At 44.5% G+C, this 25,943-nt stretch overlaps 2 protein-coding genes across 2 annotated transcripts in view; both read right to left on the bottom strand.

The window, feature by feature from the left end:
• The window catches only part of LOC128417023 (lymphocyte antigen 6E-like), a 261,315-nt gene that overhangs the window by 62,084 nt on the left and 173,288 nt on the right, over nt 1–25,943 (bottom strand). The window lies entirely within an intron of this gene.
• LOC128417017 (lymphocyte antigen 6E-like) lies at nt 2,736–13,029 on the bottom strand. The gene is made up of 3 exons (XM_053395165.1): nt 12,913–13,029; nt 6,000–6,113; nt 2,736–3,168 (listed from the first exon to the last, which is right to left on the bottom strand). Exons 1-3 carry the CDS (start codon nt 12,965–12,967, stop codon nt 2,963–2,965), a joined length of 375 nt encoding a protein of 124 aa, XP_053251140.1. The 5' UTR covers nt 12,968–13,029; the 3' UTR covers nt 2,736–2,962.

Genomic DNA, 25,943 nt, shown 5'->3' with positions numbered 1-25,943 from the left:
CCGACTCTACAATTCTATGACTGTTTTCGCACGTCCGTTCGTGATGCTAAAATCAGCCCCGAATCTCCCTGATGTCTAAAGGGTGGGGTACCACCAACAAGGAATGCAAGAAAGAAGGATCTTACTAGTTCCCCGTTTTTCCAATCTCAAATTCAGTTTGCCACATTCCCACACCTATTCGTGCTTTCACTTTAAAGTCCTTACCAGCGTTTTAGTCCAGCTTTCTCCAAACAGGCACATTTTGGCAAGCGATTTCCCAACAGATAATGCATTTTGCCTGTTCTTTTCACCAACAAATGCATTTGTCCAGTGGCGGAGGAACCCTCTCTGGCACCCAAGGCAGGACACCAAGGGGCGGGGCAAACTGCCTAGTGGTGCCCACACGACATCCGTACGGGCTGTGCCCGCGCAGCATCCCGTACGGAGTGCACATGTGCAGCATCCTGTATGGACTGCACATGCACAGTAGCCCGTACAGTTGGCATGCGAGAGGCAGCCCATACGGACGCCCGTATGAACGGCGTGCGAGAGCAGCAGCCCGTACGGTCGCTGTGCAAGAAGAAGCCTGTACGGACACCCATATGAACGGTGCACAAGAGCGGCAGCTCATACGGTCGCCGTGCGAGAGGCAGCCCATACGGACGTCCGTATGTATGGCACGCGAGAGCGACAACCCGTAGGGACGCCACATGAGTGACACCCATACTGATTGCACACGCCCTCGGCCGCTCTACAGCTAGGGGAAGGCAGGGGCCATCTTGTCACTGTTAGAATTCCTGCTCCGTGATTGCAGTCATGGGATTGTTGTCTTTCACATGATGTTGTATGTTTTGACTCCACAGAGTGGGAAGTGACGGAGACAGGATGTTTGTGCTACTGTGTTCCGTGAAGTGGGACTATTGTCCTTTGTTCTTTTTCTCTTTGCTGTCTGATGCTAGAGAGAGAGGGAGCCATGTTGCAGTGCTCCGTGTGTATTTATATGTAAATAAAGTAGATTAGCCAAAATGCCGAGTTGCAGAGGTCTGTTACACATGATGCGCAAACTCTGCAGATCCCTAAGTGTGCCGGTGTCTGTTGGCATCAGTCGCTGTGATGTTCGGGCTGAACAAAGCTTTTGAAGCTCCCAAACGAAAGACCAGGAGGGAAAGAACATGCCAGTCAGGCATGTGTCTCTGCCAGAGTCCTACTTGAGTGTAGGCCGAGCTCCTAACAGTCATCCCCCCAGAGTGGCACCCGGGGCAGCCCGCCCTCTCTGCCCCCCACTTCGTGCACCCGTGAATTTGTTTGTACCTTTTTCTCGTAGCCTGTGCAGCATTGCGACATTTCGAGATATGCCAGTTTTGAAGGATAGTCATAGAATCATAGAATCATAGAGTTGGAAGAGACCACAAGGGCCATCGAGTCCAACCCCCTGCCAAGCAGGAAACACCATCAGAGCACTCCTGGCATATGGTTGTCAAGCCTCTGCTTAAAGACCTCCAAAGAAGGAGACTCCACCACACTCCTTGGCAGCAAATTCCACTGTCGAACAGCTCTTACTGTCAGGAAGTTCTTCCTAATGTTTAGGTGGAATCTTCTTTCTTGTAGTTTGGATCCATTGCTCCATGTCCGCTTCTCTGGAGCAGCAGAAAACAACCTTTCTCCCTCCTCTATGTGACATCCTTTTATATATTTGAACATGGCTATCATATCACCCCTTAACCTCCTCTTCTCCAGGCTAAACATGCCCAGCTCCCTTAGCCGTTCCTCATAAGGCATCGTTTCCAGGCCTTTGACCATTTTGGTTGCCCTCCTCTGGACATGTTCCAGTTTGTCAGTGTCCTTCCTGAACTGTGGCGCCCAGAACTGGACACAGTACTCCAGGTGAGGTCTGACCAGAGCAGAATACAGTGGCACTATTACTTCCCTTGATCTAGATGCTAGTTTTCGGTTCATGTGTTTGTGTTTGGGAAGGTGCAGATGAAGGAATTTTGTATCCAAATGCAAACTGAACAAATTTCTCCCTCTCAGTGTGGAGGGAAGACATTAGTAAGGCAAAGGAACATGCTGCCAGTATAATAAGTCCACTGCAAAGCAACATTGGACCTATAAGGGTCTCGTCCCTTTGGCTCCACCCAAAAATTATTGGAGGGGACTGCCCCCCCTCCCGGTTGATGGGCATTGCCATTCAAATGGTGTGAATGTGCTGTGTCTTGTGATCAATTGTGCAGGGTGGGGCTCACCTGCCCCCCCATATTTTATTCAAGTTGGTACCTCTGCAAGGCAATGTCAAAAGAAGAGGTGTGTGTGTGTGTGTGTGTGTGTGTGTGTGTGTGTGTGTGAATATTTGTGTCGTGTTGAGAAAAAAACAGGCCATGGGAACCTGAGTCTACACACAGATTCAGAAGAAAATGAGGACAAGGTCAGAAACACAGAATCAGTTTTGTCTAAGCCAGCAGTGGGGTCCAAACTTTTTTCAAAGAGGGCCAGATTTGATGAAGTGAAGGGCCGTGAGGGCCAAAGGTGTTTTTTTTAGGATTTTATCCCCGGAAATAAACTGCCACAGGGGCCGGATTAAGCCCCCGAAACAGACTTTGGACACAAAGACCAAGAAGTCTCAAAGAGTCACTCAACCCATTACACAGAAACAGGGTGGTTGTATTTTGGACTGGGCCACTTCAAAATGCAGTAGGGGAGGTTGTATTTTTGAATGCCCCCCCATAAAAAAAGGTTCCCCCCTTTGTTGTAAACCTTAGTGGCACGCAGAGAGGTTTTTATTTTTTCGCATCGGCGAGCGTTACAGAAAATGGCGGCCCCCCGCCTCCATCACGTACAAAAAAAGGCAATAGCATCCCGTATCATGTTTGTAGCATAGCTCTCAGCGAAGCCAGAATCAGGCCTTGTAAAAAAAAAGACGTGGAGATTAGTGCTTCCCATCAGCTTCCAAAAAGACATTTGGAGATCTCTACCACCCCCACCCCCATCACAGCCCCGTCCGGAAGATACAGGCAAAGCTGGCAAGTATCGCCATGATCATGAGAGCATAGCTGGTTTTCACGGTGCTGGGAGCACCGCTGTTGCAGTAATCGGAAACGCAGCAATTGGTCTCGATGCCGGTTTGGCCGCCCTTGATCTCAAAGTTGCTTGGGCAGACGTCTGCACACCACTTGCTGACGGAAAGCTCACTGCCTACAAAACAAGAGGATTTAAGGGAGGGAGAATGAGAAATTGCTGTGGGGTTCAGTGGCCCTGTTTGGAGATGAATTTCACCGACTTAGAACAGCACAATCCTATCCACGGGCTCTTTCTTATGTAGCAATAAAACCGCCCGGAGTGGGCGGGGTACAAATAAATTATTATTATTATTATTATTATTATTATTATTATTATTATTATTATTATTATTATCACCATCATCATCATTATTAAAAACCCCACTTTTGTCTTATATAAATGTTTATTAGTAGCAAACCAGTTCGATACGCAGTTATTAAAAGAGGAATGGATATAAATGATGTTAGTTATATTAATTTTGTTGTTTCTTATATTGTGGTTGTTTGTTTGACTTCTCTATTATTTGTTTGTTTGTTTGTTTGTCTGTCTGTCTGTCTTCCCATAAATGTATTTATTTTAAATCAATAAAGATATACTTTTTAAAAATTAAAATAAATTAAAATAAATAAATAGAAGAGGAATGGGATAAAGAATTGGGGATCTCAATCTCGACTAAACAATGGGAAACTGTTAAGTTCTATAACAAGGGTTCTCTGCACCTCAAATTAAGACCCATATAACACAAAATAATATTTAGAATTTACTGGACTCCAGTATGCTTTTATATGAAAGGGTTATCTAAGACATCTAGCTGCTGGAGATGTCGCAGGAATAATTCTTCTCTAAAACGTATGTTTGTACAAGGTCTCATATTGATAATTTTTTGGCAGAAGGTAATAGAGACAATCAACACGACTTTACAGAATAATCGTAAATTTGCAGAGGAAATTATCCTTTTGAATGGTTATCTAACAAATAAACACTATAAATGGACTGTGGCCTTAAAAAAGGTAAAAGGACCCCTGACCATTAGGTCCAGTCATGGCCGACTCTGGGGTTGCGGCGCTCATCTCGCTTCCGGGTCATGTGGCCAGCATGACTAAGCCGCTTCTGGCGAAACCAGAGCAGCACACAGAAACGCCGTTTACCTTCCCGCTGGAGTGGTACCTATTTATGTACTTGCACTTTGGCGTGCTTTTGAACTGCTAGGTTGGCAGGAGCAGGGACCGAGGAACGGGAGCTCACCCCGTCACGGGGATTCGAACCGCCGACCTTTCGATCAGCAAGTCCTAGGCTATGTGGTTTAACCCACAGCGCCACCCGTGGCCTTACTACGGCACAAAGACAGGTTTCGATGAACTGGAAAAATAAAAATGAGGCTTCACGATTGGACTGAATATATGTACAAACTCGCTACACACGAACAAGTTGCATACAAACCTAGGCTTGCCATGGGCAAATTTAATTTGGTATTCATTAAAATACCGTAATAGGTTTAGGTCTAGTAAATGACAATAAGAAGAAGAAGAAGAAGAAGAAGAAGAGTTTGGATTTGATATCCCGCCTTTCACTCCTTTTAAGGAGTCTCAAAGCGGCTAACATTCTCTTTTCCCTTCCTCCCCCACAACAAACACTCTGTGAGGTGAGTGGGGCTGAGAGACTTCACAGAAGTGTGACTGGCCCAAGGTCACCCAGCAGCTGCATGTGGAGGAGCGGAGACGCGAACCCGGTTCCCCAGATTACGAGACTACCGCTCTTAACCACTACACCACGCTGGCTCATTTTTTTGTAATGTATACAGGTTCCCACCTCTTGTTCTGTTTTGTTTTCTACATGGGTGCGATTTCTTTTTTTCCTGCTTCTTCCTTTGTGTCTTATCTTACTCTGTGCACTTATGATTATGTACTTTTTTATCTTTCAATAAAGGAGATATATTTTTTAAAAATCCTATCCATAGGTACTTCCACAACACTACTATGTTCAGGTGGGATTCAGTCACATGCCAGCAAATTCAGGTTGAGCAATTGTAAACGGTTGGGAGGTTCCCTTTCCCAAAAGACTGGGCTTTTTGCTGGAATTTGATGCATAGAATGTGCTGGAATGTGCTTGGTAGCACATGCTTCAATGCAAACAAATCAGTGCAAATGCTCATTAAATGGCCAACGTCATCTAATCTCCCCACAAACGAACCAAAACAAAATCTCCTGGAATAGCCCATCCCATCCGACCTTCCCGCAAACAAATAAGACTAAAGGGTCATTAAAAAGTCAACGTTGTCTTTCCCACTATGCAAAACTGACAATTTAATTGATCAATATACTATACCACTATACCAGCTGCACTGGCTCCCGGTGGGGTACAGGATCAGGTTTAAGGTGCTGGTTTTAACCTTTAAAGCCCTATACGGCTTAGGACCCTCATACCTACGGGACCACCTCTCCTGGTATGTCCTACGGAGGACCTTACGGTCTTCAAATAAAAACATCTTGGAGATCCCGGGCCACAGGGAGGTTTGGCTGGCCTCAACCAGAGCCAGGGCCTTTTCGGTCGTGGCCCCAATCTGGTGGAACACTCTGTCACAAGAGACTAGGGCCCTGCGGAACTTGACATTTTTCCGCAGGACCTGCAAGACAGAGCTGTTCCTCCAGGCCTTTGGCCAAGGCACAGCCTGACTCCCTCCTTTGGCAATCTTCACAGAACTTTAGCCTAATGGTTGCCATCATTTTGAGTTGAATTAATTTTATAATGGAATGATTTTAGAATGTTGTACTATTTTATTGTTGTTAGCTGCCCTGAGCCCGGCTTCGGCTGGGGAGGGCGGGATATAAATAAATATTATTATTATTATTATTATTATTATTATTATTATTATTATTATTATCAAATCTTCAGTTCCAGCCAGCCAGGCCGATGGAGTACAGCTCCTTTTTCTCTCTGCCTTCCTGCAAACAGATCATGAAACTTACCAGGACCTCTGTGGGCCAATGACACGCAATATCTGTTCATATCCGAACACCTGTTCTTGGTGCATTCCTCGTGGGATTTTGCTTTTTCACACGTGTAACAGTGCAAGGACGAAACTGCAAAAAAAAGAGGTGGGGAAGTTAGAGGTATTAGGTTGCTATAGCTACAGGATTTCTACCGAATATTCTTTGAATGTGGGGAGGGGGCACCAGGGCTGGCATCAGCACTGCGGACCCCTGGGCCACTGCCAGGACCACAACACAGTGGCAGACCCCTCTACTGGCACCTGTCCTGGGACTCCCTTTATTAAAAATATTTCCTGGTCGGGGGTTCAGAGCGGCTGGGTTCAGCTGCCATTTTAATTCCAAACAATGCTCCAATGCCAGCTTGCTGAGGGGCATTTTGGGAAATCTAAGTGGCCGTTCCCAGCCACCCTTTGAATAGGAGAATCTGTAGTCCTTGAGATGTTGCTGCACTCCAAGTCCCATCAGTCGTGGCCAGGGATGATGGGAGTTGTAGTCTAATAATAATCCCAGGTTTAGAGGTATGCTGTCCATCTCTGAAGGCTCTGTTTAGCCACATGACTAATAGCCATTGATAGAACTCTCCCCCTGGCCATGAATTTCTCTAAGTTCCTTTTAAATCCACACTTCCATAGAATCATAGAACTGTAGGGTTCGAAGGGACACCATGAGTCATCTAGTCCAACCCCTTCTGATGCAGGAATCTCAGGTAAAGCATCCATGGCAGATGACCATTCAACCTCTGCTTAAAAAGCTTCAAGGAAGGAGAGTCAGCAATCTCCTGAGGTAGTCTATTCCACCTACTCTCAGCGAATTCTTCCTGATGTTTAGTCTGAATCTCCTTCCTTGTAACTTGAAGCCATTGGTTCGAGTCCTACCCTCCAGAGCAGGAGGAAACAAGCTTCCTCCATCTTCCATGGGGCAGCCCTTGAGATATTGGAAGATGGCTATCTTATCTCCTCTCAGGCTCCCCTGCTCCAGGCTAAACATCCCCAGCTCCCTCATAAAGCTTGTTTTCCAGACGCTTGATCTTCTGGGTCACCCTCCTCTACACAAGTTCCCTCTTTTCAACATCCTTGTTAAATTGTGCCGCCCAGAACTGGACCCACTATTCCAGGTGTGGTTTGAGCAAGGCAGAATAGAGCGGTACTACTGCTTGATTCTAGACATTATACTTCTACTGATGCCACAGAATGCTTTGTGGCAACGATTTATATAGATGCAGTTACAAATTAGGAAGAAGGGGAGGCCTTTTCCTGGTTTGTCCTGGTTCTACCACTCATCAATTTTTCCCTCTGTGAAACAATTCTCCCTATCTCTTCGCCATCAAGCCCTTGGCTGAGCCATCCCTTATGTTCCCTAAAGTTGTTTACCTGTGAGGCACTCGGTCTGTTTTGGGCGCCACCCTCCTTTTTAAAGTTGGGTGTTTGGCAACTCGGAGATTATTAGGGTGATACTGGGTGCTCTTGTGATGCCAGTAGGCGTGAGGTGCTTCTTTGATGGGAAAGAACTTCAAAACAATGGGGCCCCTGAGCTTCGGGGTGCCTGAGTTATGGGAAGAGAGAGGGCAGGGTGAGGTTTAATGGTGGAACTGACTCACTCCAAGCCACGAGACCAGTCTATAAACTTCACTCTCACGAAGAGACGCTGAGATACAAGAACAACCAGACCTTCCACAAGCATTGCTTCATATTTCGACATGCTGTGCCATACAGGCAACCCTTTGATCCTGCCCTCAGTACAACTTTTGCAGGGGCTTCCAGAGCCAGTTGTGCCATTTTGGTGCAGATGCCACCAGCCTGGCCCCCTCAGGATGTTTTGAACTGCAATTCCCATCAGCTCCTACCAGAAAGTCCTGATGGGAGTTGTAGTCCTTCTGTCTGCTCTGGAGTATTGCTGGGTAATTTGTGTTTCCATTTTGTTGTTGTTTAGTCAACAGTGTGAACAAGTTTTAATGGAATACTGAATGTTTTGTTTTTGTTGTTGTTTAGTCATGTCCGACTCTTCGTGACCCATGGACCAGAGCACGCCAGGCACTCCTGTCTTCCACTGCCTCCTGCAGTTTGGTCAAATTCATGAAACAGTATAATAAAAAAAATTATTAAAAAATTGAAACCAGAAAGCGGGGAACTGTTGTGCAAAGATGCATTCTTAGGTGCCTGCGTAAGCCAGACAGAATTAAGTGGTTCTCAGTAGGTGCTTAAAAGTGAAAGCCAAAGGAGTCTGTTGGCAGAGTAGTTCAAAGGATTGGGTCCACAATTATGGGCTGTTTAGTTGTTTAGTCATGTCCGACTCTTCGTGACCCCCTGGACCAGAGCATGCCAGGCACTCCTGTCTTCCACTGCCTCCCACAGTTTAGTCAAACTCATGCTGGTAGCTTTGAGAACACTGTCCAACCATCTCATCCTCTGTCGTCCCCTTCTCCTTGTGCCCTCCATCTTTCCCAGCATCAGGGTCTTTTCCAGTGAGTCTTCTCTTCTCATGAGGTGGCCAAAGTATTGGAGCCTCAGCTTCAGGATCTGTCCTTCCAGTGAGCACTCAGGGCTGGTTTCCTTCAAAATGGAGAGGTTTGATCTTCTTGCAGTCCATGGGACTCTCAAGAGTCTCCTCCAACACAATAATTCAAAAGCATCCATTCTTCCGTTTCCATTTAATACAGGTGTATAATAGTAGTTCTCAATAAAATCAACACACAAAAAACCCTAAGACTCCAGGTTGATGAAGGCTGTCTAAATGGATGTAGAACATCTGCAACCCTCCAGATGTTGCTGGACCACAGTTCCCATCGTGCTTGGCCACTTGATCCTGGATTCTGGTATCAAGAGGGGCAGAAGTGCTCTTCTCCAACTATGACCCAAACTCATGTATATTTCTAGACACCTCGGCATTGCCCCACCTTAAGCATCCTTCTTCTAAGCTGAAGAAAAACTCTGCAGCAGGTCTGGAGAACCTTTAGCTCTCCAGATATTGCCAGACTAAAGCTTCCATCACCCCTTGCCGTTAGAGGAGGAGGAGAAGAAAGAGGAGGAGGGATTGGAGGGCTGGAAGGCTGGTACCCAGAGATGAGGGAGAGGTGCTCTCCCTTTGTGACTCTAGATGTCAGAGAGGGAGAAGCAGATCTTCTAGATCTCTTTTTGGACCTTCCAGTGGAGTGCAGACCCACATTGAGGAGGGTAGAACACTTTGCCCAGCCAGAGGGAGGAGCTGGACAGGAGGAAGTGGAGTCAGAGGGGAAGGCGATGGGGCGGGACATAGTCTTGTCACTGAGAGCCAGGCAGCACCTTCGTAGGTGGGATGAGATCCACCCACCAGACAAGAGTGTGAATGTGTGATCGCAACAGAGGGTGACAGAGTCCGATGGGTGAGATCGCCCCACCTTGTCTGTAAACACTTTGTGGGAAAGGTGTGCCAACGGCAGGCACCTCTTTGTAGCTTCCGTTCAGCTATGAACCTCTTGCCTTGCGGCTGCCGAGACCCCATAACACTGGTCTTGAAAGACCTGCACTGGCTCCCAGTACATTTCTGAGCACAATTCAAAGTGTTGGTGCTGACCTTTAAAGCCCTAAACAGCCTTGGTCCAGTATACCTGAAGGAGCGTCTCCACCTCCATCGTTCCGCCCAGACACTGAGGTCCAGCGCCGATGGCCTTCTGGTGGTTCCCTCGCCGCGAGAAGCCAAGTTACAGGGAACCAGGCAGAGGGCCTTTTTGGTGGTGGCACCCGCCCTGTGGAACGCCCTCCCAACAAATGTTAAAGAGAACAACAACTATTAGACTTTTAGAAGACATCTGAAGGCAGCCCTGTTTAGGGAACCTTTTAATGTTTGATGCATTACTGTATTTTAATATGTTGTTTTAGAACAGGGGTAGCCAACCTAAGGCCCAGGGGCCGGATGCGGTCCGATTGCCTTCTCAATCTAGCCCGCAGACGGTCCAGGAATCGGCGTGTTTTTACATGAGTAGAATGTGTCTTTTTATTTAAAATGCATCTCTTGGTTATTTGTGGGGCATAGGAATTCATTCATATTATTTTTCAAAATATAGTCCGGCCCACCACATGGTCTGAGGGACAGTGGACCAGCCCACGGCTGAAAAAGGTTGCTGACCCCTGTTTTAGAATATTTAGAAGCATACCATACTTAGAAGAATGTTCTATTGGGAATCACCACTGTTGGGCTTTAGTTAGACCCAAAGGGTTTCAGACATGATTCCTGCCATTTGTAGCCATACATTGACAGCCACAGACCTGCAAACTCAACATCTGACACACCATCACAAACAACCCACAAGGTGTGAGAGAACACAACAGCTCGAGCCTCAGGCTGAACAGGTTTTCCAAGCTTTCTCTTATCAAGGGAAAGGAAATTAAGATCTGGGCGCGGAGTGGGAACCTCAATTAAGAAGAGCTGAGGAAATTGCCTTAGGCTGAGTTGAACCATCTGGTTCATCTTAGCTCAGCATTGCATTGACTGACAGTGACCCTCCTGGATTTATCCCAGCCTTACCTGGAGACACCAGGGATTGAATTGGATTGGGTTAGGGATCATCTGCATGCAGAGCAGGTGCTCGGTCTCCAAGCCACACCCTTTACCTGTAGAACTTTAATCTACATAGTCCAGTTTGCAAGAAAACCTTCCCAGCACTCCTCCATTCAGCAGCATTGAGAAATGTGCAAAGCACAGCATCTTTCCACGCCCAGCAAAATGTCTGGAGACCGTCGTTAAAATAAGGACCGTGAGGCTGCTCCCGGAGTTTTAAGTCACGACATTTCAAACTGTCCTTTGGGGATTTTATTTGCTTATTTGGCGCTTGCTTATATTCCTTTGCGCTTTGTAAGGAAATTGCAGCTGCTACTGGTTGATGCAAAGAGCCCTCTGCCTGCTTACCTGTCTGAAGTCTGAGCGAGTCACAGAATAACCACTGCTCAGTGGCAATAAATAGCCAATAGCTAGCAAGTTAAAAATTGGGAAAGGAGTACGACAAGGCTGTATATTGTCTCCCTGCTTATTTAACTTGCCGGAAGAAATATCAACAGCCTCAGATATGCAGATAACACAACCTTGATGGCAGAAAGTGAGGAGGAATTAAAGAACCTTTTAATGAGGGTGAAAGAGGAGAGCGCAAAATAGGGTCTGAAGCTCAACATCAAAAAAACGAAGATCATGGCCACTGGGCCCATCACCTCCTGGCAAATAGAAGGGGAAGAAATGGAGGCAGTGAGAGATTTTACTTTCTTGGGCTCCATGATCACTGCAGATGGTGACAGCAGTCACGAAATTAAAAGACGCCTGCTTCTTGGGAGAAAAGCAATGACAAACTTGGACAGCATCTTAAAAAGCAGAGACATCACCTTGCCGACAAAGGTCTGTATAGTTCAAGCTATGGTTTTCCCAGTAGTGATGTATGGAAGTGAGAGCTGGACCATAAAGAAGGCTGATCGCCGAAAAATTGATGCTTTTGAATTCTGGTGCTAGAGGAGACTCTTGAGAGTCCCGTGGACTGCAAGAAGATCAAACCTCTCCATTCTGAAGGAAATCAGCCCTGAGTGCTCATTGGAAGGACAGATCCTGAAGCTGAGGCTCCAAGACTTTGGCCACCTCATGAGAAGAGAAGACTCCCTGGAAAAGACCCTGATGTTGGGAAAGATGGAGGGCACAAGGAGAAGGGGACGACAGAGGACGAGATGGTTGGATAGTGTTCTCGAAGCTACCAACATGAGTTTGACCAGACTGCGGGAAGCAGTGGAAGACAGGAGTGCCTGGCGTGCTCTGGTCCATGGGGTCACGAAGAGTTTGACACGACTAAATGATTAAACAACAACAACAGCAGGTTAAAAGCCCCAAGTCCAGTGAAAGACTCTTAGATAGCAGGGCTGCCTGCCTGGGAATAGAAAAAGCTGGACGAGGTTGAACATCGACCACCCCCACTCACTAAAAGGCAGATGTTTTAAGAGCCTGTGTAACGGGGTTTGTCAACAGATTTAGGTAGATTGCTTCATCTTCAGTTAGAAATGTTAAGTTTCAGCCAGGAGCTCCCAAGCAGAACAGTTGCACTTAAGGATGGACAAGCTTGTCAAATCCGATTCTCTCATCTTTGCATTCTTAAATTCAGCTTTCCACATTTCTGCAGCTATTTGCAAAATAGCAATATTGAGAATGATTCTCATGAAAATTCATCGGCCTTTTTCGTGCTAATTTATTCCAATAAACACACTTTTTGCCCCAGTATAAGGGAACCTATAATATCATTTATAATATAATTTGTTAATTACGTTGTATTTACCGGTACATACAGCAAAGGGAAGCCTAGAGCAATTAGATATATTTCAATTTAGGTAATCTATGTAATAGGCTTATGTTAGAAAATGAATATGGGTTTTGAATCTGATGTTTGCAATTTTTTTTGGTTTTGAAATAAATAAAACAAAAACAAACGAACAAAATAAAAAATAAACACACTTTTTGCCCCGGTGTACACAGTTTTGCAATCAATTCCCCCAGTGTGGAGCATTTTTTGTGCATGTTATTTTCACAAATGTGTGCATTTTGATGCACACGAATGCTGACACTTGTTGGCTGGGGAAATGCACCCTGCAAAAATCAGAGAAGTGCAAATTGCAATGGATAATCTGTGCTTCGGTCCATGCATTGGTCCTAGAAGTGCAAATGAGTGCCTTATCTTAAGATGCAAACGTAGTAAATTTCTTCCCTACCTGCAAAGAGCTGAGAATTTAAAACAGCTCTAAAACCTCTTTTCAGCAGTGGGCATACTCTCTCCTCCACTGCAGCACCTCAACAACAAAGGGTGCACTCCATGCCTATAACTATTCAAAGATGTTTCCCAGACCCCTTCTCAAGATCCTTGGCTCCATGGCTTAACCCCAGCGAAACTCACCTTGCTCCAGGCAGAGGGCTGCAACTATCAAGACTACGGCAGTGAAAGTCTTCATCCTGGCAACGTCTTAACCAGCTGGAAAAGAACAGCTGGCAGTTCTGACATTATATGATGCTTATTTAGGGCGGTGCCATCAGAGGGAGAAGGATCTGATTGCTCACAGGTGTTTTTTTTTTTGCTGGAAATTCCCGCTGTGCTTGTTGCACTTGTGTGGCCTTCTCCTAAAACTCCCCCCGCTCCTTTATTTTCTTGTGACCTGGGATGTGAACTGAGTGCCACATGGCAGTCTGTTTTTCTTGGCTATAGATGCAGGTTTTTTTAAATAGGACACAGCGTGGCCTGTTGGATTCCATCTGTTGCAAAATGACACGGATTTTCAGAAGGAATCTGGCTCAGTTTGGGGGGCTCTTTGAAACAGGAAAGGGGGACGCGGGTGGCGCTGTGGGTTAAACCACTGAGCCTGGGGCTTGCCAATCAGAAGGTCGGCGGTTCGAATCCCCACGACAGGGTGAGCTCCCGTTGCTCGGTCCCTGCTCCTGCCAACCTAGCAGTTCAAAAGCATGTCAAAGTGCAAGTAGATAAATAGGTACCGCTCTGGCAGGAAGGTAAACGGCGTTTCCGTGCGCTGCTCTGGTTCGCCAGAAGCAGCTTAGTCATGCTGGCCACATGACCCGGAAGCTGTACGCCGGCTCCCTCGGCCAATAAAGCGAGATGAGTGCTTCAACCCCAGAGTCGGCCATGACTGGACCTAATGGTCAGGGGTCTCTTTACCTTGAAAGAGCAAAAGGAAACAAGGAGGTTTCCTGCTTAGCCCGAGGCCATGTACGCCTTCCCAGGGCTTTATTAAGACACAGTTTTAAAATAATACTGCACATGCAAACATGTTTGGCCAGGGAAAGAATGCCTATAATATGAAAGAGAGAAATAATAATAATAATTATAATTTATTACTTATACCCCGCCCATCTGGCTGGGTTTCCCTAGCCACTCTGGGTGGCTTCCAACAAAACACTAAAATACAATAGTCTATTAAACATTAAAAGCTTCTCTGAACAGGGCTGCCTTCAGATGTCTTCAAAAGTTTGGTAGTTGTTGTTCTCTTTAACATTTGTTGGGAGGGCGTTCCACAGGGCGGGTGCCACTACTGAGAAGGCCCTCTGCCTGGTTCCCTGTAACTTGGCTTCTCGCAGTGAGGGAACCACCAGAAGGCCCTCGGAGCTGGACCTCAGTGTCCGGGCAGAACGATGGGGGTGGAGACGCTCCTTCAGGTCTATTGGATCGAGGCCATTTAGGGCTTTAAAGGTCAGCACCAACACTTTGAATTGTGCTCGGAAATGTACTGGGAGCCAATGTAGGTCTTTCAAGACAGGTGTTATATGGTCTTGGCAGAAATGGAAATATGGAAATGCCAATGGGATCACTAAAATGAAATCCAGCCTTAAATTTCACCTGAATTCCAGGTAGCAACCCAAGATGACGTCACAAGAAATAGATTGTCTGCCAGATAGCTAAAGTTTTTTGAGACTGCAATCCTACAAGTCCTTATCTCAAAATATGCTCCATTGAACTCAATGGGACTTTCTTCTGGGTAGATAGGATTCTGTTGTTAGTTTATTAACAACCAATGAAGATATCTACTTAAAGATCCCAGAAGAAAAAGGCAGGATAAAGTACCTTCCGGCTTAATTAATAAATAAAAAGTTTTAACAAATAAAAGTTTCTAATATCTTAATATTTCTTCTACGGCAGCTTTAGAGGTATTCCTGTTGTAAGCTAACCCCAGAATGGCCGAGATGAATAAACAAGTTCAAGTCCCATCAGTAAAGCAGGCGATTCAGATTTAAAGCAACAGAGGTCTCCTCCAGTCGATCAGTTCGTTGAGCATTCCGCCAGATTTTGCTTGCGCAAAATTTATACGATGGTTAGTCTATGCCCGGTCTTTATTGAGCATTTTGTTCTGATTTGCTTGCAGGGAGGTTATATGACGATGAGCATTCAGGCTGCATTCCTCTCCCCACTAGTCACTAGTTCATCCCACACCTTGAAGTGCGCCTCCTCCATCAGCACCGACACCCCCTGCGCCCTACGATGCTCCCCCTCCTGTCCCTGGCATCGGTTGTCCACTGGAAGAGTGAAGCTTCAAGGCCTTTGCTTCTGACTTTGGAGTGGGAGGGTGGAAATGCTCTTCCAATAAATGTAAGGGTGGTTTCTTGGTTGTTCATCCCCTGAAGTGTATTGGCGGTGGCTGGCTATCTGATGCCCTGGAGGAAGGCAAAGTTATTGGCTTCCGCTGGCTCCCTTCCTTATTCTGCTAGGAAGCGCAGGGTTTTCTCATTACCCGCAGAATTATCTGACAAATAGTGCAACGTGACAATGTCTCGCCTGCCTGGCAGGCTCCTCGCAGGAAATTCCAGTTAAAGAAAGCAATGTCATTGCATCCTTTCAGAACTGTCCGTAACACCAAAACACAGAGGCAGCCGAGGGGTTGTCAGGGGTGTGATGGTGCACACATCGTTGCTCACCCATCTTTCGGAAGGTTTTCAGGATTCTGGGAATGTAGAAGAAGAAGAAGAGTTTGGATTTGATATCCCGCTTTATCAGTACCCGAAGGAGTCTCAAGAGGGACGCGGGTGGCACTGTGGGTTAAACCACAGAGCCTAGGACTTGCCAATCAGAAGGTTGGCAGTTCGAATCCCTGTGACGGGGTGAGCTCCCGTTGCTTGGTCCCTGCTCCTGCCAACCTAGCAGTTCGAAAGCACGTCGAAGTGCAAGTAGATAAAAAGGTACCACTCCGGCGGGAAGGTAAATGGCGTTTCCGTGTGCTGCTCTGGTTCGCCAGAAGCGGCTTAGTCATGCTGGCCACATGACCCGGAAGCTGTACGCCGGCTCCCTCGACCAGTAAAGCGAGATGAGTGCCGCAACCCCAGAGTCGGCCACAACTGGACCTAATGGGCAGGGGTGCGTTTACCTTTTAAGGAGTCTCAAAGCAGCTAACAATCTCCTTTCCCTTCCTCCCCCACAACAAACACTCTGTGAGGTGAGTGGGGCTGAGAGACTTCAGAGAAGTGTGACTAGCCCAAGGTCACCCAGCAGCTGCATGTGGAGGAGTGGGGAATCGAACCTGGTTCACCAGATTACAAGTCCACTGCTCTGAACCACTAGACCACATGGACCTGAGCAAAGCAGCCATGTGCAATGCACAGGATCTGGCATTCAGGGGAGCAGACTTAGAATGAGAGTCATAAAGTTGCAAGGGGTCCCAATGGCCATCTAGTCCAACCCCCTGCAATGCAGGAATGTCAGCTAAAGAATCTCCTATAGGTGACTATCCAACCCTTGCTTAAAAAGGAAGCAGCATCCTGTGATGAAGATGATGTATAAGTGGTATATTACCCCTGTAAAATTAGCTAAAATGTATAAAATAAGTAACAAATGTTGGAAATGTAAAGATAAGGAAGGAACTTTTTATCACTTGTGGTGGGAATGTAAAAAGGTGAACGTGTCCAGAGGAGGGCAACCAAAATGGTCAAAGGCCTGGAAACGATGCCTTATGAGGAACGGCTAAGGGAGCTGGGCATGTTTAGCCTGGAGAAGAGGAGGTTAAGGGGTGATAGGATAGCCATGTTCAAATATATAAAAGGATGTCACATAGAGGAGGGAGAAAGGTTGTTTTCTGCTGCTCCAGAGAAGCGGACACGGAGCAATGGATCCAAACTACAAGAAAGAAGATTCCACCTAAACATTAGGAAGAACTTCCTGACAGTAAGAGCTGTTCGACAGTGGAATTTGCTGCCAAGGAGTGTGGTGGAGTCTCCTTCTTTGGAGGTCTTTAAGCAGAGGCTTGACAACCATATGTCAGGAGTGCTCTGATGGTGTTTCCTGCTTGGCAGGGGGTTGGACTCGGTGGCCCTTGTGGTCTCTTCCAACTCTATGATTCTATGATTCTATGAAAAGCTTCTAGGAAATGACATATAATGAGATGAAAAAGATGTTGAAATATACATTTATTAAGAAACCAGAAGCGTTTTTACTTGGAATTGATGATATTAATAGACAGGTTTGTAAGTTGTTTTTATATGCAAAGACAGCAGCAAGAATATTATCAGCACAAAAATGGAAGCAAGAAGAATTACCGACAAAAGAAGAATGGAGGATGAAGTTGATGAACTATGCAGAATTAGATAAATTAACAGGAAGGATTCAAAATCTGCAGGATCAGAGATTCTTAGAGGACTGGAGTAAATATATGAAGTATTTGAAAAGTAATGGTGATGAACAGATTACGTTAGTAGGTCTGCAAGAAGTTTTGTAAGGTGAATTATCTGAAATATTACAAGAAATACTATGAAAATAATTATTAGCTAAGGACAATTAAATGCAATATAGAAATTAAAAAATGCAGAGTAAGTGATAAAGAACGGAAAATCATCAGAGGTGTTGACGGAAGTCTAAAATATTGTATAAGATGAGAAGATATGTTGTATGACTATTGGAACTGATATGTTAAAAAAATCTATTAAAATGTACTTATATAAAAATGGAATGAGCATCCATCACCTTCTAGCTCTTGCTATCAAAAAGTCCTTCCTAATGTTTGGAAAATATTTGCACTAAAATGCTGATGGGTGCTCATGAGGGCTTGTGGAGAACTGAGCTTAAGATTGGAAAAATGAGAACAGAGAACTGAAACGGACCAATCCATCCATTCCCAATCTTACCATAAGCGAACCTCTCTTGGCAGGAAGAATGCAAAGGGCCTTTTCGGTGGGAACCACTGGACTGTTGAACTCTCTGCCCTGAGAGATTCACCTTACACTGCCCCTTATGATTTCATGCTGTTTGGTTAAAAGAGAACAACTCTGCGCTACAAAGATGTCGGCAAAAGTGACCCGAAGGCTGACAACATCAACCCCACTGTGTGGGAATCCCTTGCAGACGACCGCAGTGCCTGGAGACCGACAGGTTGTATATCCACAGCAGTGAGCAGAGGAGGAATGGTCTCTGGGAGGAGCGCAGACATCCTGTCTACAGTGCAACCGGACGCCTTCATCTGCCCCGGCTGCAACAAAACATGTCTCTCCCCTATCGGTCTCTGCAGCCACAGCAGGCGCTGAGTTCACCCCTGAATGCACATCTCTCCATTGTCTCCCAAGACAGACGGATGCCAACAAAATGGGACCTAAGTAACCATAAGTCCTTTGGCTGGGTTGGGACGATATGCGATTGGGGGATATCTCTTTTGGGGGTACAATTAGTGCCAGCACCGTCCATTAAAAGTTTGGGTGTAATCTTCGACACCTCCCTTTCCATGGAGGCGCAGATTACAGCTATAACGAAAGCGGCATTTTTCCATCTCCGCCAAGCTAAGCAGTTGGCTCCTTACCTCTCTCGCTCTGACCTAGCCACTGTGATCGACGCGACAGTCACCTCCAGACTGGATTATCGTAACTCGCTCTACGTGGGGCTGCTCTTGAGACTGACCCAGAAACTCCAGCGGGTGCAGAATACCGCGGTGAGACTCCTTACGGGGTCCTCGCCACAGGATCACATTCACCCAGTGCTATACCAGCTGCACTGGCTCCTGGTGGAGTACAGGATCAGGTTTAAGGTGCTGGTTTTAACCTTTAAAGCCCTATACGGCCTAGGACCCTTGTACCTACGGGACCGCCTCTCCTGGTACGTCCCACAGAGGAACTTACGGTCTTCAAATAAAAACATCTTGGAGATCCTGGGCCACAGGGAGGTTAGGCTGGCCGCAACCAGAGCCACGGCTTTTTTGGCCATGGCCCCAATCTGGTGGAACACTCTGTCACAAGAGACCAGGGCCCTACGGGACTTGACATCTTTCCACAGGGCCTTTGGCCAGGGCACAGCCTGACCCCCTCCTTTTTTTTTTTAAAATATTTTTTATTAAACAGTTTTTATAACCACACAAACATAACATAAAAACAGCAAATACATAAACAAACAAAACCAAAAACAAAACAAAAAACAAGTACCATTTCATATCTTAATTTCATATACCTTTCTTCCCCGACTTCCTCATGCCTCCCTTTTCTGTATTCCAGATTCTAATCAATTATTCAGCAAATCTTCCCTTATTTTACTTTAAATTTAAGTTAATCTTCCTTATTCTCCTTGTCTTAACCATTGCTAATAGTAACCATTTACTTTCCAGTCCAACATCATTCTAACTTTCATTAATTTTGTAGTATTTCTTTAGATAGTCCTTGAACTTTTTCCATTCTTCTTCCGCTGCTTCTCTTCCCTGGTTTCGGATTCTGCTCGTCATTTCTGCCAAGCCCATGTAGTCCATCACCTTCATCTGCCATTCTTCCAGTGTGGGTAGATCCTGTGTCTTCCAGTACTTTGCAATGAGTATTCTAGCTGCTGTTGTAGCATACATAAAGAAAGTTATATCCGTCTTTAACACCCCTTGGCCGACAATGCCCAAGAGAAAGGCCTCTGGTTTCTTAGGGAAGGTATATTTAAATACCTTTTTAAGTTCGTTATAGATCATTTCCCAGAATGCCTTAATCTTCGGGCACGTCCACCAAAGGTGAAAAAATGTACCTTCCTTTTCTTTACATTTCCAACATTTATTATCAGGCAAGTGGTAAATCTTTGCAAGCTTGACTGGGGTTATGTACCACCTGTAAATCATTTTCATAATATTTTCTCTTAAGGCATTACATGCCGTGAATTTCATCCCGGTGGTCCACAACTTTTCCCAATCAGCAAACAAAATATTATGACCAATGTCCTGAGCCCATTTAATCATAGTTGATTTAACCGTTTCATCTTGTGTATTCCATTTCAGCAGCAAATTGTACATTTTTGACAAATTCTTAGTACTGGATTCTAACAATTCAGTCTCCAATTTTGATTTTTCCACCTGGAAGCCAATTTTACTGTCCAATTTAAACACTTCATTTATTTGGTGATAGTGCAACCAATCTCTCACCTTCCCTTTTAATTTCTCAAAACTCTGCAATCTCAGTTTGTCCCCTTCCTTTTCCAGAATTTCCCAATATCTTGGCCACTTCGACTCCATATTTAACTTTTTAACTGCCTTAGCTTCCATTGGCGACAACCACCTTGGGGTTTTGTTTTCCAGCAAATCTTTATATCTGACCCAGACATTTAATAGTGCTTTTCTGACAATATGGTTTTTAAAACTTTTATGTGCTTTAACCTTGTCATACCACAAATATGCATGCCACCCAAAAATATTGTTAAAACCTTCCAAATCCAAAATGTCTGTGTTTTCAAGAAGCAGCCAATCTTTTAGCCAGCAGAAAGCTGCCGCTTCATAGTACAGTTTAAAGTCTGGCAGGGCAAACCCCCCTCTTTCCTTTGAATCCGTTAATATCTTAAATTTAATTCTGGGCTTCTTGCCCTGCCAGACAAATTTAGATATGTCTTTCTGCCACTTCTTGAAACAATCCATTTTATCCATTATTTGTAATGCTTGAAACAAGAACAACATTCTTGGCAATACATTCATTTTTATAACTGCAATTCGACCTAACAAGGAAAGCTTCAAGTTTGACCAAATCTCCAAATCTTTTTTCACTTCTGTCCAAGTTTTTTCATAATTGTCTTTAAATAGGTTCACATTCTTAGCTGTCATATTTATACCCAAGTATTTCACTTTTTTAACCACAGTCAACCCCGTCTCATTCTGAAACCTTTCTTTTTCAACCTGTGTTAAATTTTTCTCCAATACCTTAGTCTTTAACTTATTCAATTTAAATCCTGCCATTTGACCAAACTCATGAATTATTTCCAAAACTCTTTTCGTGCTAGCTTCTGGCTCTTGTAATGTAAGTACTAGGTCATCTGCAAATGCTCTCAGTTTGTATTGTTTAGCTCCGACCTGGATCCCTTTAACCAACTGGTCCCTCCTAATCATATTAAGCAAAACCTCCAGGACCGATATAAAAAGTAGTGGGGAGATAGGACACCCCTGACGTGTCCCTTTTTCAATCTTGAACTCTTCTGTAACCACATTATTTACAATTAATTTTGCTTTCTGTTCAGAGTATATTGCACCTATACCGTTTTCAAACCCTTGGCCTACCCCCATCCCTCGGAGGTTCCTCAACATAAAACTCCAAGATATATTGTCAAAGGCTTTCTCGGCGTCCACAAATATCAAAACAGCCTTAGTGTTTATATTCACTTCCAACTTCTCCAAAATGTCAATTATATTCCTTACATTGTCCGACAAATGCCTTTTCGGGAGAAAGCCCGCTTGGTCCCCATGAATCTCCTCCATCAAAACTCTTTTCAATCTCTTTGCTAAAATATCAGCAAAGATTTTGTAATCCACATTTAGTAAGGAGATGGGTCGGTAGTTCTTAAGTTGGGTCTTTTCAGTCTCTGTCTTTGGTATAAGTGTAATGTAGGCCTCCCTCCACGTATCGGGTGCCTTCCTCCCCTCCATAATCTCATTGCAGACTTCCTTCAAAGGTTGTATCAACCCTTCCTTCAAAACTTTGTAATATTTGGAAGTCAGTCCATCCGGTCCAGGTGATTTGCCCAACGTCATACTTTGAATGGCATCTTCTATTTCCTGTGCTGATATCTCCTGGTTCAAAATTGTCTTACTTTCCTGCGAAATCTTTTTCAGCCCATTTTTCTCGAGGAATTGTTGTATGTCCATTTCTTTCTGCGGCCCTTGTGTGTACAGTTGTCTAAAGTAGCTCTGAAAACAGTTCCTAATTTCCACTGGGTTGCATATGTTCTTTCCCTCCACTTCTATGTTTGTTACCGTGTTGAGTTTTTGTCTCTTCTTTATTTGCCAAGCCAATAACTTGCCACATTTATCTGCAGATTCAAAAGTCTTTTGTCTCATTTGTTTAATTTTCCATTCTATTTCTTGGTTCATCAATTCCATGTATTGTGTTTGATACAATTTAATTTCTCTTAAAATCTCTTGCGATTTTGGCTTCAATCTTAGTTTCCTTTCCCCTTCTTTTATCTTTTCCAAGATTTTCTCTTTCCTCTCATTTTGCTTTCTTTTCTTTAATGTATTTTGTTGTATCAAAAACCCTCTCATCACGGCTTTACTTGCGTCCCATACTATTCTTTTTTCTACTTTAGTCCTTAAGTTGATTTCAAAATAATCTTTCAAAGTTTTTTGGGCCTTCTTACAAATCTCCTCATCTCTAAATAAGGTGTCATTCATTCTCCATCTAAAGGAACCAGTTGTTGTTTGCTTCATCACCATCTTTACTGCGTTCTGGTCGGAGAAGGTTTTTGGGCAGATTTCCACTTTCTTTATGTTCGACGCCATACTGCTAGTCACCCAAATTTGGTCAATCCGTGTCCATATCATTTTGGCTTCAGAAAAGAAGGTTCCCTCTCTTTCTAATGGGTGTTTTGTTCTCCAAATGTCAATCAAGTCCATGTTGTCAGTCATTTCAAAAAAAGTTTTTGGTAGTCTTCCGTCTTTTGTAACTACCTGTCTTTGTGCTTTGTCCATATTTGTTGAAACTACTCCATTCATGTCACCCATCATAATTAAATTGTAATCCATGTAATCCATCACAATCTCATGCAACTTCTTAAAAAATTCAGCTTTCCCTTCATTTGGTGCATAGATTCCCACTATCAAAAACTTTTCTCCTTGAAATTGAATTTCAATTGCCAAATATCTTCCTTGATCATCTTTAAAAATTTGTTTCGGTTGCAAATTTTCCTTTGCATAGATCACCACTCCTCTCTTTTTTACTCTGTCTGAAGAAATAAATTCTTGTCCCAATCTTTTATTTATTAATAATTTTCTATGTGCTCTTGTCACATGAGTCTCTTGTAAGCAAATCAAGTCCAATTGGTCTTTCTTTAAAGCATGAAATATATTTTTTCTTTTTCTGGGAATATTTAAACCGTTACAGTTCCAGGTTAGAAGTTGCAGAGCCATGATGGGGTTATTTACTTCCTCCTACAGCTCCCAGTTGTTGTTCGTCTTTTGTCGGTGGTTCCGTATCCGTATCTAGTGGTCCCTTGCTTGAAGGGTGTCCTTGTCCTGGAAACGTCTCTTTCTGTAGGTCTTCTTCGTGTTCTCCTAAGAACTTGTCTTTATCACTCACTGTCTTTATTCTTCTTTTCTTCCCCTTGTATTTAAAAGACAAGCCTTGGGGAAACTCCCACCTGAATGGTATGTAGTTCCTTTTCAGCAGTGTCACCAAGTCCTTGTAAGGACCTCTTGCATCCAAAATACTTTTGGGAATGTCTTTAAAAATCTCAATGTGAAAATCTTCAATTTGAAGGGTTGTTTGATAATGCAGGTTCAGTATTTTGTCTCTCTCCTCCTTTGATCTTAAAGTTATTAAGCAGTCTCTGGGTCTGTTCTTCCTCTGCCTTGTTCCCAGTCTAAATGCACTCTCAATCTTAAATTCTTCTTTATCCGGCTCCTGCTTCCAAAAGTCAGAAAATTCTTTTGTCAAGTAGTCCACCAAGTTGTCTCCTTCCTTTTCCGGCACAAGTCTAATCCTCAGGTTCCTCTCCTTGCGTTGCATATCCTGCATAGAGAGTGCCAGCTCGTACTCATCTAGTTTCCTGTACACCGGTGGAAATTTTTCCTCGGCAGCAGTTGCAATTTCTTTAGCTTCCTCAGCTATCTTTCGTGTTGTAGATGAATCTTCAAGTAGTTTCCCAATTGCTTCTGCATTAGAGTTCACTTTGTTCCCAAGGTCAGTTATACTTTTTGTATTTAAATCAATTTCCCCAGAAATTTCTTCAATTTTCTTGTTTGTTTCAGCGCCTTGTTTTTTTAATTCCTCCAAAGAGTCATTTATTTTCCCCAATGCCTTAGCAAATGCTTCTTCTGAAGACATTATTTTCGCTTTTGCCTTTGAGACAGCTGCAGTTCCAGAGGCTCCTGATACAGAAGCCCTTCTTTGCATAGAAAGATCGACTTTGTATTGTCTACCAGATCTCAAGGTTGTTTCTTGTGGGTCCTCTTTCTCTTTACCATCTGCCATAACAAAGTCTTTCACTCAAGGTCATTCCCACACTCTTAAGCTGTCAGAAAAAAAGATCTCAAATTTTAAACTCCACTTGTTGCTGAAACTGTTCACAAATCCTCTAGAGGGCGTAAAGTCAAATCCTTGCCTTCAAATTAGTCCCACTCCTTCCAAAAAACAAACAAAAGCCTTCCTAGTCCCTTGCAATTATTCTTTTTTCTTTTTAAAAGATCCAGATCAATAGTGTCCTGCAAATAACTTTACTGTGCAACAAAGTAACGTATTTCAAGTTGAGAGTAGCCAAAATCAATATTACAGTTACTTTTTAACCTTCTTGTAGCGACAGTCCTTAGCCGGTTCCTTTTCTCCGGCAGTCCGACCCCCAGGTGAAGGAGCAGCGGTAAACAGTTCAATTTCTTTTGAGCAGGCAGAAAAGCACTTTAACGACTTCTTCCCCCCCCCTCCTGCCTTCGGGGGAGGGAGTTCTTTGCTTGGTGGTGGATTTCTTAGTTCGCAAAACTCTCCTGTCAAAAAGTTACAGCTTGAATGCCTTTCGCTTTGATCTTGCTACAGAACGGAAAGCAGACTTCCTTTTTAGTGCTTGTCCGTCTCGGTGCCCAAATTCTTTAATTTTAGCGTCCAATTATATTTTGAAGTTCAATCCTACTCACGGAAAGTTGGTCTTTTAATCCAAATTCACCGGAAGAAGTCAGCGCTCTCCGCTAATGGCGACGCGGCTTCACTTCGCAGGCTGGGTGAAAGCAACTCTCAGCACCGCTCCACACACCCTCCGCTGTTCCGTAGCCTTTAGAAAGGCTATTTCACAACGTCGGGGGGGCGCAAAGGTGCCCGCCGAGTCTCCAGTTCACAGGCTACGCGCCTGTGATTTTTGAGGGTCCTCGCTCCGCCGTGGCTGCAGGACCCGAACCCACGAAGCAGATCTCTCCCGGAGCTCCGGGAGAAATCCGCCATTAAGCGCTGGCGCTAACCGGAAGTCCCAGCCTGACCCCCTCCTTTGGCAATCCTCACAGAACTCTAGCCCAATGGTAGCCATTAATCTGAATTGAACTGATTTTATAATGAAATTATTTTAGATGTATCATTTTACTGTTGTTAGCCGCTCTGAGCTCGGCTTCGGATGGGGGGGGGGCGGGATATGAATAAAATTTATTATTATTATTATTATTATTATTATTATTATTATTATTATCTCTGATGTCTGCATGCAGTCGACATTCAAGCATATAATCTGCCCGGTTTCTCGCAAACACACATCCTCTCTTGAGCTGGGACACCACAGAATTTACCTAATGTTATCATCGCATCCATTTGTTCAAAACATAACCGTGTGCAAGCCCTTCGATACGCCAACCTCACAGGTAACAAAATGTGCCCTTCACATTAGTAACTGAAAACTGGCACATGCCAACCACTTTGCAAAACTAGAAGTTGTAACATCCGAAACTCTTTGTTCAAAGATATTTCTAAAGGGATTTCCCCACAGATGTATAAGCTGTAAGGGGAAACCGAGGTTGATTTATTCTCCCGCAGTAATTTCCAGCCTAACATCAATTTTAAGCATCCAGTGACCTGCAGTTCAGCCTGAACTCCTTCACCCCAAGGACTCAATTTCCATAGAGGCCTGTAGGGGCACACTTAGCCTTTGGGCTTGATGTGCCCCAACCCTGCCCTAATCTGCCTCTCCTGGTATGCCCCGCAGAGGACCTTAAGGTCCATGAATAACCATAGTTTAGAGGTCCTGGGCCCTAAGGAAGTCAGATTATCCTCCACCAGGACCAGGGCCTGATCAGTGATGGCTCCGACCTGGTGGAATGCTCTGTCCCATGAGACTAGGGCCCTGCAGGATTTAACTTCCTTCCTCAGGGCCTGTAAGACAGAGCTATTCCGCCTGGCTTTCAATTTGAACTTAGCCTGATCTTTTATTCCCCTTCCTTCCCTCCCCCTCCCCTATTTATGAAGATCACCCGCTCTGGGATCCCACAGCTAATTCTCCCCTGGTCTCCTCGCTGGCTCAAATAGGACTAATTTAGCCAGCTA

Source organism: Podarcis raffonei, chromosome 7 (genome assembly GCF_027172205.1).
Source record: "Podarcis raffonei isolate rPodRaf1 chromosome 7, rPodRaf1.pri, whole genome shotgun sequence".
NCBI classification, from domain to species: Eukaryota; Metazoa; Chordata; class Lepidosauria; order Squamata; family Lacertidae; genus Podarcis; species Podarcis raffonei.
The sequence above is the reverse complement of the archived record's forward strand: the minus strand, read 5'-3'. Positions and strand labels throughout refer to the sequence as shown.

What these genes read in the sequence shown, in the direction of transcription:
- LOC128417017 (XM_053395165.1), bottom strand. Translation starts at nt 12,967, where the DNA reads ATGAAGACTTTCACTGCCGTAGTCTTGATAGTTGCAGCCCTCTGCCTG. An exon ending in AGCCCTCTGCCTGGAGCAAG is followed by an intron (nt 6,114 to 12,912) that starts GTGAGTTTCGCT and finishes TTTTTTTTGCAG; the next exon opens with TTTCGTCCTTGCACTGTTAC. An exon ending in ATTGGCCCACAGAGGTCCTG is followed by an intron (nt 3,169 to 5,999) that starts GTAAGTTTCATG and finishes CTTGTTTTGTAG; the next exon opens with GCAGTGAGCTTTCCGTCAGC.